Source organism: Macrotis lagotis, chromosome 1 (genome assembly GCF_037893015.1).
Source record: "Macrotis lagotis isolate mMagLag1 chromosome 1, bilby.v1.9.chrom.fasta, whole genome shotgun sequence".
Classification (NCBI taxonomy): Eukaryota; Metazoa; Chordata; class Mammalia; order Peramelemorphia; family Peramelidae; genus Macrotis; species Macrotis lagotis.
The window spans coordinates 233821927-233839698 of NC_133658.1; the positions used below are offsets into that span (position 1 = coordinate 233821927).

General features: G+C 36.5%; 1 protein-coding gene across 1 annotated transcript in view; it reads left to right on the top strand.

Moving 5' to 3' along the window:
• Positions 1–3311: 3311 nt before the first annotated feature.
• Positions 3312–17772, top strand: part of NOL10 (nucleolar protein 10) — a 123708-nt gene continuing 109247 nt past the window's right edge. The window contains exons 1-3 of the mRNA XM_074209761.1: positions 3312–3478; positions 6353–6398; positions 12012–12110. Of these exons, the coding sequence (XP_074065862.1) occupies positions 3413–3478; positions 6353–6398; positions 12012–12110 (211 nt within the window). The 5' untranslated portion in view covers positions 3312–3412. The remainder of the gene's footprint in view (positions 3479–6352; positions 6399–12011; positions 12111–17772) is intronic.

Genomic DNA, 17772 nt, shown 5'->3' on the forward strand with positions numbered 1-17772 from the left:
ACAGAAATATAAAAAGTTTTTATGGATTTTAATATGCTAGTCAATATAAGTTAAATGAGCTTTCCTACTGGAATGGGAAATCTCTTTTCAACAGAGATTCAGTGAGAATCCATGCTCTCACGTGAGAAATTCCCTAAAGTCTCTAACATGGTAAACTGGGAAATGCTGTAGCTCTTTTAAATATTGGCTTCTTCATGAAGTCTTCCTCTTCCTTTAGGAACTTCTCCATGAAGAGAGCCTGGAACTTCAAATGTTCTCTCCAGAAGAGGGAAAATGAAAGACCAAGGGTTTATCTTCTTCCAAACTCCTACTAACTTTGCTCTTCACATATCAAGTTCATTACCAACCAAAAATAGATCTTATACAAATAGACTTGAGTCCCAGATTGAGAGAGAGATACCTTTATAAGTCTGCCAAGGAACCAGAATCTGAAAAGGGAGGGAAATGTTGAGGAACTGACTGATCCAGAAAGAAAGAATATGTAAGAGAAATAAAAATTTTATAAAGAAAGAAGGAGGGGTGGCTAGGTGGTGTAGTGGATAAAGCACCAGCCTTGGAGTCAGGAGTACCTGGGTTCAAATCCGGTCTCAGACACTTAATAATTACCTAGCTGTGTGGCAAGCCACTTTGGGCAAGCCACTTAACCCCATTTGCCTTGCAAAAACCTAAAAAAAATAGAATATGAAAATATGAAATTATTATTTCTATTTGATCTTTATAAAAACTCTTGGAAGTAGGTGTTATTATTACTCCTATTTTCCAAATGAGAAAACTGAGACAGAGGTTAAATGACTTGCCCAGAGTCTCTCATATCTAGTAAGTGTCTGAGAACATATTTGAACTTAGATCCTCCTGACTCCAGACCTAGGGTCTTATCAACTGTAACACCATAACTGCCCCTAAAAATAGTTAGATGCCCTTTTGCTCAACAAAGAGAGAAGGGCTAATGTGTTCTTTTCCCCTACCCATTACCTCAGCTTCCACTATAACAATGGGTCTCACAAAGGAGCCCTGGAATGTAACCTTAAGACTATGTTTAGCACAATGCCTTGAACGAAGTAGATAATAACAAATATTTGCTCATTCACATTGAACTGATAGGCCATAGGACTGGATCAAGAAGGCAGTTCTCTGTTATTATAAGTTGAGCTCCACTTGATGTAGAATATAGTTTGTTTCCTTTAAAAGGTTTGGCTGAAAGATCACTATTATAAGAAATAAATAGAATAAATATAGAAAAACATGAGAAGATTTATATGATCTGATGCAAAGTGAAGTAAGCAGAACTAGGGGAAAATATATATATGCATATATATATATATATATATATGATAACAATAACAACAAAATAATCGATATTGAATGGAATGGATTATAACAATCAAGTTTGACTGGTCCCAAAGAAGACATATAAGAAGAGAAGGAAATTGGGGTGTGAGATTTTTCATATAATGTCAGACTTTTTTGATATGTAGATAAGTTTTTTTAAATTTTTTTCCCCTTTCCTTATATTTTAACATATAGGACAACTCTCTGAGGAGTGGGAAGAATAATACAGTAGGAAATATAGATGACTTAATAATCAAAGAGATCAAATATTTTTTCCAGGGAAAATTTCATTTAACAGCATTTAACAGTCTTTTTTATTATTATTTATTTTATTTTTTCAATTACAAACATAGTTTTCAACATTCATCCTTTACCAAGTTTTTGAATTCTACCCTTTTCTACTTCCTTCCCTTCATGTACAATTGTGCTTAATATATTTCTGTATTAGTCATGTTGTGAAAGAAGAAACTGTACAAAGGAGGAAAAAAATGTGAAACAAAGAAAAAATATAAAAGAAGTTTTAAAAAATTAATTAAGTATGCTTTGTTCTGCATTTAGACTCCATAGTTTTTTCAATGAATGTGCATGGCATTTTTCCATAAGAATCTCTCAGGAGTGTCCTGATCACTGAACTACTGAGAAGAATTGCATCATCTCATAATGTTTCTTTTAATATGAATGGTGCTCTCCTAGATCTATTCACTTGTCTCAGCATCAGTTCAGGCAAATCTTACCATGCTTTTCTAAAGTCCAGTCTGTCCTGGTCATACCATACCTAGGGTACTAAATTTAATTCTACTCATTTCATTTTAGGAGACCCATTGACAAGATAGGGTACTCAGAGGAAGGCAATCAAGATGGTCAAATGACTAGAGACAATGTCATAAAAGGAAAGTTTGAAGAAAATGGGGATGTGGAGCTTGCAGAAGAGAAGGCTTCGGTGGTAGAATATAGTTATCTTCAACTATTTGCCACATGGAAAAGAATTTGGACTTGTTTTACTTGGTGCCAGAAGACAAAAGTGTGACCAAATGGATACATGAATGCATATGTTTTATACACAAGTGGATATACTATTATATGAATATGTACACTTTGTCTTTCCCTAGAATGTAAATCTTTTGTTTGATGTAGAGTTTAATGACTAGAACCAGAACAACTTGTGTAATAATGATGATGATGATGATGATGATGATGATGATGATAATATCGTTAGGGCAAACAATTTGGAAAGCCTTCCGAACTCTGATCAATGCAGTGACCAACTACAGCTTCAGCCTGAGCCCCCATGACCTGCCCTGACACAGAGGTGAGGCCTCAAAATGCAGGAGACATACATTTTAGGAAGCCAATGTGGGAATTTACTCTGTTTGATGATGCATGTTACAAGATTATTCTTCTTTTTCTTTTTTTAATAGGGAAGCGGGGAAAGATGGCAGGGGAAAAGCCATAAAAGCTTTGATAATCAAAAACTATTATGGGGGGAAAAAACAATGTAAACTTCTGCAAGGAAGTTTTTTTGTAATCCCCACTGCTTATCAAAGCATGGCGCGTTTGAGGACACAGGATGTGAGACCTGGGGAGGATCTTAGAACAGAGAATCGGCGTCGGGAGCAAACATTTATATAGTGTAAACTAGATTTATATATAGTGTAAACATTGTTTTCCCAGGACAAAGCCAGCTGTTTTTACAGAAAAGTGACTGCCGCTCTTCACTCCCCCTTCTTTTTTTTTTTTTAAAGTGGTCAAACATCCTTAATCCAGGGTGGACCACTCCGTGCAGGGTCTGGCCGCCTCGGGTCCACATCGGCGGAAAAAGCGGGAGAAAGCATCATTTTCAGGCCCACGAGCCCTAAGCAAAATGAGTGCGCATGCGCGTTCTGGGAAGGGCGTGCAGGAGGAGGAGCTGTTTCTTTTGGCTTTCTCCGCCTTCTCTAGCTCTACAACAACTACTTCCGGCTTCCGCTCGGGGCTCACCCAGACCGGACGTGCGTCGTAGGAGTGCGCCAGTCGCGTCAACTCGTGGGCTACGGTGAAAAGTTTCGGACTTGCATGCAGGAGCTGCGGGCGAAAAGGACTCACCATGCAGGTCTCAAACCTCAATGAAGTGAAGATTTATAGCTTGAGCTGCGGAAAATCCCTCCCGGAGGTGAGTTTCGTGCCTTCTCTGGGTACTCTCGGGCCCCTTCCTCACTCCAGCTCTCCCAGCAGCGGCATCTTTTGCTCATCTTCCGGGGGGGGCAGTCAGCTGTATGACTCCTTGGACCCAGCGCCCTTGGGGCATCACCGGACCGAAGAGGAGACCCGAGAGCTAATATGTACCGCCAGCATCAGCGTGCCGGGAGGGAACTTGGAACCCTCACTTGGCTCACTCCCACATTTAGATACCCGGGGAAGTTGTGACTTGTCTACGGTTGCACAGGGCTGAATTGGGAGCAGGATATTTATCCTGCGGAGAAGAGAAGATAGCGATAATTGGTGTTTTTTTAATTAAAGATTTTACTTATTTTCAGTTTTACAGTTCTTCCCCCCCCCCCAGTCTTTACATTGTTTCCATGGTATACATTGATCCAAATTGAGTGTGATGAAAGAGAAATCATATCCTTAAGGAAGAAACATAAAGTATAAGAGATAGCAAGATCAGACAATAAGATATCAGTCTTTCCCCCCTAAATTAAAGGTAATATTCCTTGGTTTTTGTTCATACTCCACAATTCTTTCTCTGGATACAGATGGTATTCTCCATTGCAGACAGTCCCAAATTGTCCCTGATTGTTGCAGTGATGGAATGAGCAAGTCCATCAAGGTTGATCATCGTCCCCATGAGATAATTGTAAAATAATTAGAACTTTACACAAGTGGAATGGGCTGTCTCGGGAGGCAGGTTCATATCGGTGGAATACCCCCCCCCCCCCCCCCAGTCCCGTGGGGATATTGCTTAGTTGTGGATTTGATTAGATTTCTTCTAACTTTTGGATCCTTTGATTTTGAATCATGACTATTAGGACATTTCGTGTTTGGTTTTAAAGAAAGCACTTTTGAAGCTGTGTCAGAAAGGTTAAGTGTATGAAATGATGTTAATTGAAGCTCATTTTACTCTGAGCGGTAATACGTTTTACTTTAAAAAAATAGATCTCAGTTTACTTTTTTAAACTGACCTCAATTATATTCATTTTTTTCATTGATGAGCGGATTTAAAGGTGAAAGGGACCGATTTATATGGTCTCTTTCACCTTTAAATCGGCTCATCAATGAAGAAATGAATATAATTGAGGTGAATTACCAGTTTAAAATGTTTCATGAAATGGTCTATTCTAGACATTCTGGTTGCTCTCTGTTATCTGTGACTTATCTATCTACTATTCTTTTGCTTTGCTTTAAACTAAGGCAGAAGAAATTATTCCAGTGTAGATTTGGGTTGCTCAATTCAGTCTTTTAATCACTGGTATATTATAAGTGTAATTTAATGATTTGATTGTCATTCCTATTCACTCTGTTATATGTTAGCTTATTGGGAATCCTGTTGTTCTCTGATTCTGACATAATATAATTGATGCTCTGAGTTTTATTGCAAGTCCTATGCATGCAAAATTAATGATTCCATTTTTCCAATAGTGGCTTTCTTTTATTTACTAATTCTAGAGGATGCTTGTTCTCTGGGTAAATTCCTTTGATCTCCGTGGACCATTTAAAAATTGTTACTTTGTAGTGTAGCGTCTCTTTTAATAACAGAAATAAGACATTTATAGTTTTTTTAAATAATTGCACTTTTTCCCTCTTCCATATTAAATATCATTGACCAGTACAGTGCCTAGCTATTACCATTTATTGACAGCTTTCAATTCTGTATCATCAGTGAATCTTTTTGACTTTTTTGTTGCAATCTGATTTACAGGTCCTTCATTCTTTCGCAATGAACTTACTCTTGCATATAGATATGCTTCAAGAGTGCAGTCATTTTTTCTAACAATTCATGAGTTGTTATTGGAGAAGTTTATAGTTTTATTCATCGAAGAAAACATTTTGAGAACCTTGAGAAATGTAGTGTGGAAGGAACCCTTAGCTTTGATTTGGTTTGCATTTTGAAGTTTTCTGCCTAAAGTAAATCATAGAAACTGGATGAAGAAGACTTAACATGACTTTTAGATTGAAAAACTTACAAAGCAATAGGGAATTTGGAATGAGACTTTTTTTTGTGTGTTAACAGACTGATTTGATTGTCATGTTCACTTATGAATTTACTAAAATTCTGAATTTAGATTTTTAAAAAAATTTTATTAAGGCAAAGGGCCCAAGGTCACACAACTAGGCTATTATTAAATGTCTTGAGTTCAAATTTGAAGAGTCCTCCTGACTCCATGACCAGTGCTGTATCCACTGTGCCACCTAGCTGCCCAAATTTTGAATTATTTTGATGTTTTGTCTCACAATGAAGGTAACATGGTGCCATGGAAAAAGTCTGAGGTCATCCTATATCTAATGTTTACTAGCTTGTGTGACCTTAAACACAATATGTAACCTTCTTGGAGCTTGGTTTCTTCAACTGTAAAATGAGAGGGGATAGTACTCCCAGGTTTCTTCCAAATTTACCCTATGATCCTAATTGTATTGCCAAAGAAAATAGTAATTTTTTTTAGTACATCACAAAATTACTGGTTATAGGTTCTCTTTCCACCAAAACAGATAATAATATTTCCACATCTTAGACCATTTCATGAAATATTTTGAACTAATAATTCACTGTCTGACCAATTTTCTGATGATATACTTCTGTTGAATTTACTTAGATTGACATTGTACTGAAAACCTTTCCCTCATGGTAGGATTTATTGAAGCTTCTGTTTTGATCATTGACATCACCCTATGAACATAAGTTTAGTGGAACTTAATCATTTTGATTATAATTTTTAAAAAATTCTTCCAAATATGAGTTTTTAGATTATATAAACAAAGTTTAAAATATGTTGTTTTTAAAAAAATTAACTATGAATCATTAATTATGACAAAATCAATTTTATTTCAGTGGCTTTCTGACAGAAAGAAGAGAGCATTACAAAAGAAAGATGTTGGTGAGTTAATTTTTTTTATTTCTCCAAAACAGCACTATTTTGCTTTTTAAATTTTATTTGCCACTCTTAAGATAAAGAACCAAGAACAAACATTTCTTTTTAACCAAACCCATATTTGATACCTAAATCAATAAGTGTGAATTACAAATCCTCATAGAAGCTTTTTTAATTTTTGACCAAGTATGTGTAAAAAAAGATAAAAATGTCAAAGGTGTGTCCACTTTTTTTTAAAGTTGGTTGTTAAACATTTATTGTTGTTGCTTTGTTCTTTTTTTAATCCACTTTATCCACTAAGACACCTAGCCACCCCCGTGTGTCCACTTCTTTAGGATATAGTGAATAATTTTCCTTAGACTTTTTTGCATTATTATTCTTTGCTGCAAGTCAGAAATTTCTTTTAGAATGCCTTTAGATTGATTGTTCTGCTTTTTTGCCCTGTTTTTGAAGAAGATGCAGTTAAAATTTTTTTTTAAAACTTGGTATCATAATTTTAAATCTAGAGAAGACCTAGTACCAAACTTGGAAATTAAAGTATAAAATTGAAGAAACATGAAATTATATATATTAATTTTTGGTAACAAATATTCAGTCTTTCTGCTTCTATTCTTTTTTTTGTGGGGTTTTTTTTTTTTTGGAAGGCAAATGGGGTTAAGTGGCTTGCCCAAGGCCACACAGCTAGGTAATTATTAAGTGTCTGAGACCGGATTTGAACCCAGGTACTCCTGACTCCAGGGCTGGTGCTCCATCCACTGTGCCACCTAGCCGCCCCTTTCTGCTTCTATTCTAACACTTTAAAATACAATATATTTAAAGTCATTGAAAAGAAAACCCATCCATGTACTCTTTTTGTGACTGTTTCAGATTTCCTACATCAGGTTTACACACTCCTGAGAAAGTTCCTTATTGAATATTATTGAATAATAATAGTATAGATCTAATTGACTCTCATGTTTGATATTATAATAACAAAACTTAATTTTGATAAATTGGATAAATCCTTCTTTGGGATAGAGATTCAGTCTGTAATTTCATTGGTACAGAGAACTGTCAAATAGAGAAACTACTGAGATCAACATCTTATAGTCTTATAGAGTACCTTAGAGCTCTGAGAAATTAACCAGCAATCATGAGCCATTGATCAAATAGCCAGTATATGTCAGAAGCATAATTTGGATGCAGATTTTACTGCCATTGCAGGTCAGTTGTCTATTTTCTACTTCATGTTGTCTTAACTATTAACAAAACGAAACATTAAAAATAGAATAGGTAAAACCATAGATTCAGAACTCTGATATATTTAAAAATGTGTTAACCTTAACAAAAGAATATCAAATATCTTATTATATTTGACCCCTCTGATTGCTTTTATTCTCTGTATTTTTTTCTGGATTTTTAATTTGTCATTGTTATAATAATGGTGTGGGTGGATTCCTCCTGTCAGATTAAAATTCATTCTTGCTTTTCCTATATTGCTCTTCCCTTTGATGACCTATCTGCTTCATAAAACCAAATTGTGCTTCCATTATTTATTTTAACTGTGTTGTAGTCTGGCTTCTGTTCTCATCATCCAATTGAAACTGCTCAAACTGATCAAAGTTGATCATTTGTTTGCCAAATCTAATGGTCTTTACTCAGGCCTCACCCTTTTTGACCTCTCTGCAATCTTTGATACTGTTGATGACCCTTTTCCCCATATTCTCTTCACTCTAGATGTTACCAGTCTTTTCTTTTGCTAGAGTGTTCCTTCTTTTTTCTTCTGATTCTCCTTCTACCTAACTGACCATTCTTTCTAAGTCTTCCTTACTGAATCTCAGCTGTGTTGTGTCCACTAACTTTGGGTATCTTCCAGAGTTCTGTTCTGGACCTCTTTTCCTTTTATCCTTTTTCTCTTGGTGATCTCATCAACTTATTTAGATTCCATTATTTTCTCAATGTTGATAATTCTCTGATCTATTTTTCTTTGAATATTTTAACCTGAACATTGTGTAGACAAATAAAAGTCAGTGTGTCAAAAACTGAATTCATTATCTCCATCCAAACCCTTCTCTTTTCTAAACTTTCTATTGTTTTTTTAAGGCATTCTTCTCATTAACCTTTTGGATTGTTTTATCTTAAACTGGTTTTTAACATGTTTTCTTCAGCCTTTTTTTGGATCTTGACTAAGATGCTGACTTAGATTTCACCTTTTCCTGCATCTCTCTCATTTTTCTTCCCAATTTTTCCTCTACCTCCCTTACTTGATTTTTAGAATTTTCTTTGAGCTCTGTCATAGCCTGAGCCCAACTTCTATATTTCTTGAAGTCTTTTTTTTTTTCAGATTTTGCAAGGCAATGGGGTTAAGTGGCTTGCCCAAGGCCCACATGGTTAGGTAATTATTAAGTGTCTGAGGTTGGATTTGAACCCAGGTACTCCTGACTCCAATGCTAGCGCTCTATCTACTGTGCCACCTAGCCACCCCCTCTTGGAGTCTTTAGATGCAGAAGCTTGGACTTTTTCATCTTTTGAGTGTGTGTTTTGATCCTCCATGGGACCAAAGTAATTGTCCATGGTTTACTCATTTCCCCAGCCTGTGCCCTGGTTTTGGGGTGCTTCTTGAGCTTTTGAGTATTATTAGGACACCTCCACAAGGACCTCAGTTCCTTCAAGGTCTTGTGAGAGGCTCTTACTGCTCTCCTGGACTGTGCTCTGATCTGTGGATGACCACAAGTACTCCCCTCTGCCCCAGGGTTGTGACGATTGTCCCTACTCTATGACAGTATGGGGGCCCAGGCAGTGACCAGGTTCTGAATATGGTCAAAGTCCCAGAGTCCTGTCCCAGGGATAGAGGAGAGACCTCAACAGTCCCCCTCTCTCCCTTGCCTTCTGTGGACTGAGCTCTCTGGAAGCAGTTGAACTTCCTATTGTTATTAAGGGCACCATCCTACCAGTGACTTAAACTCTCAACTTAGGTGTCAGCCTTGAATTCTCACACTCATTCCTCCATATCCAAGTCATTGCCAAGTTCTCTTGTTTCTGTTTTGATGACATCTCTTGTATGTGTTCCCTTCTCTCTCTCTCTCTCTCTCTCTCTCTCTCTCTCTCTCTCTCTCTCTCTCTCTCTCTCTTTTTAGATTTTTCAAGGCAGTGGGGTTAAGTGGCTTGCCCAAGGCCACACAGCTAGGTAATTAAGTGTCTGAGGCCAGATTTGAACTCAGGTACTCCTGACTCTAAGGCTGGTGCTCTATCCACTGCACCACCTAGCCGCCCCCCCCTTCTCTCTTCTGATACTGCCACTCTCTGCCCTCATCAGCTTAGGCCATTTTGAACTATTGAATTGACCTCTGGATGGTCTCTTTTCCTTTTCCATTCCAGATTTTTTGGAAAATAAAATGAGTGGAAACAACTACCAAAGTGATTTTCCTAAAGTATAGGTTTGATCATATCACTTTCCTACTTATCTAACCTCAGTGACTCCTTTTTAGCTTTAAGATCACATATAACTCTTTCTTTATTTTTTTAAATTTTATTTTATTTGTACTTAACAGCATTTCATTTTTTCAATTACATGTAAAGATAATTTTCAACAATTGATTTTAGTAATATTTTGAGTTTCAAATTTTTTCTGCCTTCCTGCCCTCCTCAAGATAGCAAGAGATCTGATGGAGAGTATACATGTACAGTCATGTTAAACATTTCCAAATAAAAATAATTTGTTTTGTGAAAAAAAGAATCAAAACCAAAGGGAAAACCCAAGAGAAAGAAAACCAAAAAAAAGAAATAGAAAAAAATGAAAATAGTATGCTTTGATTTACATTTAGACTCTATAGTTCTTTCTTTGAATGTGGATGGCATTTTCCATCATAAATCTCTTGGAATTGTCTTGGATCACTGTATTGCTGAGAACAAGATTATTATAGTTGACCATCTTGAAATGTTGCTGTTAAAGTGAACAGTGTTCTCTTAGGTCTGCTCAGGTCATTCAGCATCAGTTCATTTAAGTCTTTCTAGGTTTTTCTGTAATCTGCCTGTTCATTATTTCTTATGGAATAGTAATATTCAATTACATTCAAATACCATAACTTTTTCAGCCATTCTCAGTGATGGGATTCAAATAAATTAACAACCAGTTTGCCTACTTCAACATAAATTAGATATAGTTTCTGCTGAACAGGTGAAATCCAGCTGAATTACATCGCTGGCTGAGAACCCTGATTACAAGTGCCATTTTAACAATCTATTCACTGAACTCAACATAAAATTAGATTCTTTCCAACCAGTGCTAATCAGCTGAATCCCACCATTGGCTATTCCCCAATTGATGGGCATTCCCTCAATTTCCAATTCTTTGCCATCACAGAAAGAGCTGCTGTAAAATTTTTTTGTACATTTGGGTCCATTTCCCTTTTTTTATTATCTCTTTAGGATACAGACTAGGAATGGTATTGCTGAATCAAAAGGTATGCAGTTTTATAGCCCTTTGAATATAATTCCAAATTGCTGTCCAGAAAAGTTGAACTCTTGAAGCCCTTTATAACCTGGCCTTTCTGTACTTTTCACATTTTACGTATTCTACATTATAGTGAAACTGGCCTCCTTGATGTTCCTTGCACAAGATACTGATTTCCTGTATTATAATTGGCTTTCCACCATGAGTAGACTGTTCTCTCTGTCTCCTGACTTCCTGTAATTCTTAGTTAAAATTCCATCTTCTACAAGAAGACTTTCCTGAGCATCCTTAATGCTAGTGTCTTCCCTATGAAATGAACTCCAGGGACTATGTAAAAGTCTTATTTGACTATTGTTTGAATGTTTCCTACCTCAATGGACTATGAACTTCTTGAGAAAGGCACTTATTTTTTTCCTTTTTGAAATATTTCCAATGCTCTAGCTTAGTGCCTGGCACAAACTAAGAACTTAATAACTGTTTGCTGACTAACTGATCTTAGTTATGGCTTCCTCGTATCTTTCCCATTTGTCCTTTAGGTAATATATCTTTCTCATTTTGATCCACTATAACATCCTGAACACATACATATTAGTAACACAAATTAAAGGGGGGGGGAACTAATATAGATAAATGTAGGTTTCAGTGACTCAGGTGGGTCTGTTTTTCTTCTATACTGATATAATATTAGTTAAACTAGTAGTAAGGACAGCCAATTGAGTTGAAAGGTATATAGAAATAAATATATTTGTATTTGGTTCTTTATGGCCAAAATAAAGAAGACCAAGGGTCATATAGGGCAAGATTTTGGTATAATTCTATAGGTTTGTATTCCTTTCAACCTAATGGTATTCGGTTAACATTTATTGTGCTTTTCTACTTTTCTCATTCTTTTAATACTTGGGATGCTCTCTTTGTAGAGATATATTTTTTAGAATTAGTGAGATGGGAAACTTAAAAAGTGCAGATATCCAAAGTACAAAAAAGAAAACCAGTAGTCATCCTTATTTAATGGAGGAGGCAATTTGGGATTACTTACTGATGGCATAGAATAATTTGGGAATTGGTAGCTTTAGATGTGAATAGCTTGTGCTTGAAAATGAGGTCTTTTTTTTTTCTGTAGGACAAGTAAGTACCTAGTGAATTTCATGTATCTGTTCATTAAATTTTTTTTCTTGTTTTGTCTCTAGATATTCGGAGGAGAATTGAACTTATCCAGGATTTTGAAATGCCCACAGTTAGCACCACTATTAAAGTGTCAAAAGATGGACAGTATATTTTAGCAACTGGTGAGTTTTAATATTTTATTCATTTATAGAAAATGAAGTGAAAATAATCACTCTTAGGTAGACACAGTCATTTTTATTATTGTAGCTTATAATTTTAAGCATATTTCAGCAAATTATAAAGAAAAAGGTTCCCAGTAATTATAGTTGTGCAAAATTAAAATAGTTAACTTCTAGAAGTAATGAACTATCCATTAGTTTGAGGCTGTATGATTAGGACATTATAGAAATAATTATGTTTTAGATTGTGGTTGAACCAGAAGACGTTTGAGGTCTCTTCTAACTTAAGACAGAATCATTTATTAGGTTTTACTTTTACAATCTCATTACCATTTCATTTTAGGACTGTCCCTCCTTAGATACTAATTTAATTCAATAAATGTTGCATCTGCTAAAATTTTTAGATATGACATTATTTCCTTGGAGTTTTTGTTCCTTTAGTGACTTTACAGTGAACTTGGGAATGAATGTAGGCATTTACTGGTTCTGAGGCTGTCTAATTTCATTTTTTTACCCCAGCTATTTAATGTTTTATTGGGATGCACTCTGTCTCTCTCTCTCTTCCTCCCTTCCTCCCTCCTTTCATCAAATTTTCCATTCTGATGCTGTATTATAGAGATGCTTCTTGTTTTTGAAGGCAGTGCCATTGGATTTCATGTTTTTTCATGTTCTATTAAACTAAAAAAGTTTCAATATGAGGCTAAGGATAGTTTCATTGCTAATTCTGTCTAGGTGAGGAGAGGTTGGTAATCAAGAGGTTGGTTACCAGTTGCTAATTTATTGTCTTATTTTGGTCATACCATCTCATGAAGTTATTTACTAAGAAAAAGAAGAGTTGAGATCATTTGAATTATTAAAGTATTTGTAATGCAGCAATCATACAGCATTGATGCTCTTTTTTCTAATAGTTAGCATTGTTATTACAACTTTCTTTTTCTGTTTTTTCCTAATTAAAAATTTTTCAAGTCATGCGAAAAATATAAAAAATAATGGTATGCTTTATAGTGATCAGAGGATTGTAATACACTTAGTGGAAACAGGAAATTGAGCAATTGATTAAATGTATGTTAAATTCATTTGACATTTGTGTAATTTTGGTAGAAGTTAATAACTCAAGCAGAGTTCTTTTCCCTGGTCCCATTTTGTCTTTGTTTGGGGAAGCATCAAGGTCACAAAAGAGCAGTCTTCACTCTGAGGCTCTTCCTTTCTCCTGGTAGTAGGTCTTCTTGCACAGTCCTAGAAAGTAGCTCCATTTAGGTTGATTCTAGTATTTAGCTTTTAAAATAATAGAACTACAAGAAACTTTAAAAAATTATCCAGTAGACCCAGAGAGGTTAAATGATTTACCTGACATCATTTAGTTGTTGAACCAGCACTAGAACTCGGGTCTCTTGGCTCTGAGTCTGGTTTTTTTTAATGGTTTTTTTGAATTTTACAATTTCCCCCCAATCTCACTTCCCTCCCCACAGAAGGCAATCTGATAGTCTTTACATTGTTTCCATGCTATACACTGATCAAAATTGAATGTGTTGAGAGAGAGAAATCAAATCCTTAAGGGGAAAAAAAAAGATAAGAGAGAGCAAAATTACATAATAAGATAATTTTTTTTTCTAAATTTAAAGTAATAGTCTTTCTTCTTTGTTCAAACTCCACAATTCTTTCTCTGGATACAGATGGTAGTCTCCATTGCAGATACTCTATAAAGTTGTCCCTGATTATTCCACTGATGGAATGAATAAGTCCATGTTGCTGTTACGGTGTACAATGTTCTTCTGGTTCTGCTCATCTCTCTCAGCATCAGTTGATGCAGATCCTTCCAGGCTTCTCTGAATTCTCATTCTTCCTGTTTTCTAATAGAACAATAGTGTTCCATAACATACATATACCACAATTTGTTCCCCAAATGATTGACATTCACTCACTTTCCAGTTCTTTGCCACCACAAACAGAGCTACTATGAATATTTTTGCACAAGTGATGTTTTTACCCTTTTGCATGATCTCTTCAGGTATAGACTCAGGTGCTGCATCAAAGGGTATGCACAGGGGCGGCTACGTGGTGCAGTGGATAAAGCACCAGCTCTGGAGTCAGGAGTACCTGGGTTCAAATCCGGTCTCAGACACTTAATAATTACCTAGCTGTGTGGCCTTGGGCAAGCCACTTAACCCCATTTGCCTTGCAAAAACCAAAAAAAAAAAGGTATGCACATTTTTATTGCCCTTTGGACATAATTCCAGATTACTCTCCAAAAAGGATGGATGAGTTCACAGCTCCACCAACATTGCATTAGTGTTCCAGATTTCCCACATCCCTTCCAGCATTGAACATTGCCTTTTCTGGTCATATTGGCCACTCTGAGAGGTATGAGGTGGTACCTCAGAGATTCTTTAATTTGCATTTCTCTAATCAATAATGGTTTAGAGCAATTTTTCATATGACTGTGGATCACTTTGATTTCCTCATTTATAAATTGGCTCTGCATATCTTTTGACCATTTGTCAATTGGGGAATGGCTTGGTTTTTTTTTTTTTTATAAATTTGACTCAGTTCTCTATATATCTTAGAAATAAGTCCTTTGTCAGAAATACTAGTTGTAAAAATTGTTTCCCACTTTACTGCATTTCTTTTGATCTAGCTGGTTTTGTTTGTGCAAAAGCTTTTTAATTTAATGTTATCACAATCATCTAGTTTGTTTTTAATGATGTTCTCCATGTCTTCTTTGGTCATAAACTGCTTCCCTTTCCATAGATCTGACAGGTAAACTATTCCTTGATCTCCTAGTTTGCTTATAATATTGTCTTTTATGTCATTTTGATCTTATCTTGTTATAGGGTGTGAGATGTTGTTCTAATCCAAGTAACTGCCATACTAACTTCCAGTTTTTCCAACAGCTTTTATTGAAGAAAGAATTTTTATCCCAGAAGTGTACTCTTTGGGTTTATCAAACAGCAGATTACTATAATAATTTCCTGTTACCTCTTTTTGTTTTAGGGTTTTTTTGCAAGGCAAATGGGGTTAAGTGGCTTGCCCAAGGCCACACAGCTAGGTAATTATTAAGTGTCTGAGACCGGATTTGAACCCAGGTACTCCTGACTCCAGGGCCGGTGCTTTATCCACTGTGCTACCTAGCCACCCCCAGTTACCTCTTTTGCACCTAGGCTATTCCACTAATCTACCACTGTATTTCTTAGCCAGTACCAGACAGTTTTAATTTAATATTTATTTATTCTCATTTTGTACAAATGTTTTTTTATACATTAATAAAATATTAATAAAATATTCTTGTTTAAGAGTAAACAAAATGCCCCCTCTCCCAATAAAATATAGACTTGCTTGAGCGATAAAGTAAAGGGGAAAGAAAAAAATTAAAATTAAAATTAAAAAAATAGTAATAATTGTAGGTATGGCCAGGTGGTGCAGTGGACAGAGCACCAGTCCTGGAGCCAGGAGCACCTGAGCCCATATCTGGTCCTGTACATCCAACAATTACCAAGCTGTGTGACATACAAGCCACCCCAACCCCACTGCCTTGCAAAAACCAAAAAAAGGAAAAAAAAGACCCAAAATAAAATAATAATAATAGTAGGGGCAGTTGGGTGGCTGACAGAGCACTGGCCCTTGAGCCCGGAGCACCTGGTTCCAAATCTGGCCTTAGATACCCAATGGTCACCCTGCTATGCGGCCCCAGGCAGGCCACCCAGCCCCATTTGCCCTGCACCCCCCCCCCCCATAATAATAATAATGAAAAATGTGCTTCAAGTCTGTGTTCCAACACCACCAACTCTGTCGCGGGTGGATCACATTCTTTATGCCAAGTCCATCACAAAAATTACTTCCATATTTTTCCACCGTTGCTATTGCTGATCACAACTCCCTCCTTTCGTATTTCTCCACTACCACGTACTATATTTTCTCTCTCCTTTCACTCTGACTCTGCTGTAGGGTCGCTGAGTGGTGCAGCAGACAGATCCCTGCTCCTGGGGCCAAGAGGCCCCGAGCCCCCCTACCACCCCTTAGGCCCAGCATCTACCTGGCCCTATGGTCCCGGACAGGCCATTCAATCCCAGCCCCTTGCAAGAAGTAAAAAAGAAAATGTGTTATATCTGACCACTCTCCCCCCATAGTCCATCCTTTCCTCCATCACTCACACCCCCCCCCCCCCCCCCCCCTTCCCATATCCCCTTTCTCTCCTTTTTACTCTGGATATCTATACTCCATTGAGTATATATGCTGTTTCCTCTCCAAACCACCTCTGATTACAGGGAAAGTTCGCTCATTCCCCCTTGCCTTCCCCCCTTCCATATCATTGCAATAGCTCATTGTAATAAAGGAAAATCTTATTATATGAAATATCTTAGCCTAGTGTCCTCTCTTTTTTCTTTCTCCCATTACATTTCCCATTTTTCTATTGATTCCATTTTTACACCACAGTATATTTTCAGATTCAGTTTTCTCCTGTGCTTCATCTATAAAGGCTCCTTCTACCTGCTCTGTTAATTGAGAAGGTTCGTATGAGTATTATCAGTGTCATTTTTCTATGCAGGAATACATGCAGTTCTTCATCATTAAATCCCTCATATTTTACCCTTCTCTTCCAATCTCTGTGCTTCACCTGAGTCCTGTATTTGAAGATCAAACCTTCTGTTCAGCTCTGGCCATTCCAACAGGAACATTTGAAATTCCCCTGGTTCATTGGAAGTCCATTTTTTCCCTTGAAGAGGAGATTCAGTTTTGCTGGGTAGTTGATTCTCGGTTGCATTCTGAGCTCTTTTGACTTCCGGTATATTATATTCAAAGCTCTATGAGCTTTTAATGTAGTTGCTGCTAAGTCCTATGTGATCCTGACTGCAGCTTCATGATATTTGAATTGTGTCCTTCTGTCTGCTTGTAATATTTTCTCTTTGACTTGGGAGTTCTGGAACTTGGCTATAATATTCCTGGGGTTTGGTTTTTTTGGAGATCTCTTTCTGGGGGAGATCAGTGGATTCTCTCCATTTCTATTTTGCCCTCTGCTTCTAGGATATCCGGGCAATTTTCCTGTAGTAATTCTTTGAAAATGATGTCAAGGCTCTTTTCCTGATTATGACTTTCAGGTATTCCAATAATTTTTAGATTATCTTTCCTAAGTCTGTTTTCCATATCAGTTTTTTTCAATGAAATGTTTCACATTTTCTTCTAATTTTTCATTCTTTTGGTTTTGAAATATTGAGTCCTGATTTCTCATAAATTCATCAATCTCCCTGAGTTCTATTCTTTATCTGAAGGATTTGTTTTCCTCAGAGAGCTTTCTTATCTCTTTTTCCATCTGGCCAATTCTGCTTTTTAAAAAAGCATTCTTCTCCTCAGTAACTTTTTGAACTGTTTTATCCATTTGACCTAAGCTGGTCAAATTTTCTTCAGTATATTTTTGGATTTCCTTGACTAAGCTGCTGACTTCATTTTCATGTTTTTCCGGCATCTCATTTCTTTTCCCAGTTTTTCTTCTGTCTCCCTCATATGATTTTCAAAGTCTTTTTTGAGCTCTGTCATAGCCTGAGCCCAATTTCTGTTTTTCTTGGAGTCTTTAAATGCAGGAGCTTGTGTTTCCTCATCTTCAGACTGAGTATTTTGATCCTTCTTGGGATCATAGATAATGTATTTCTCAATGGTGTTCCTCTTATTTCTC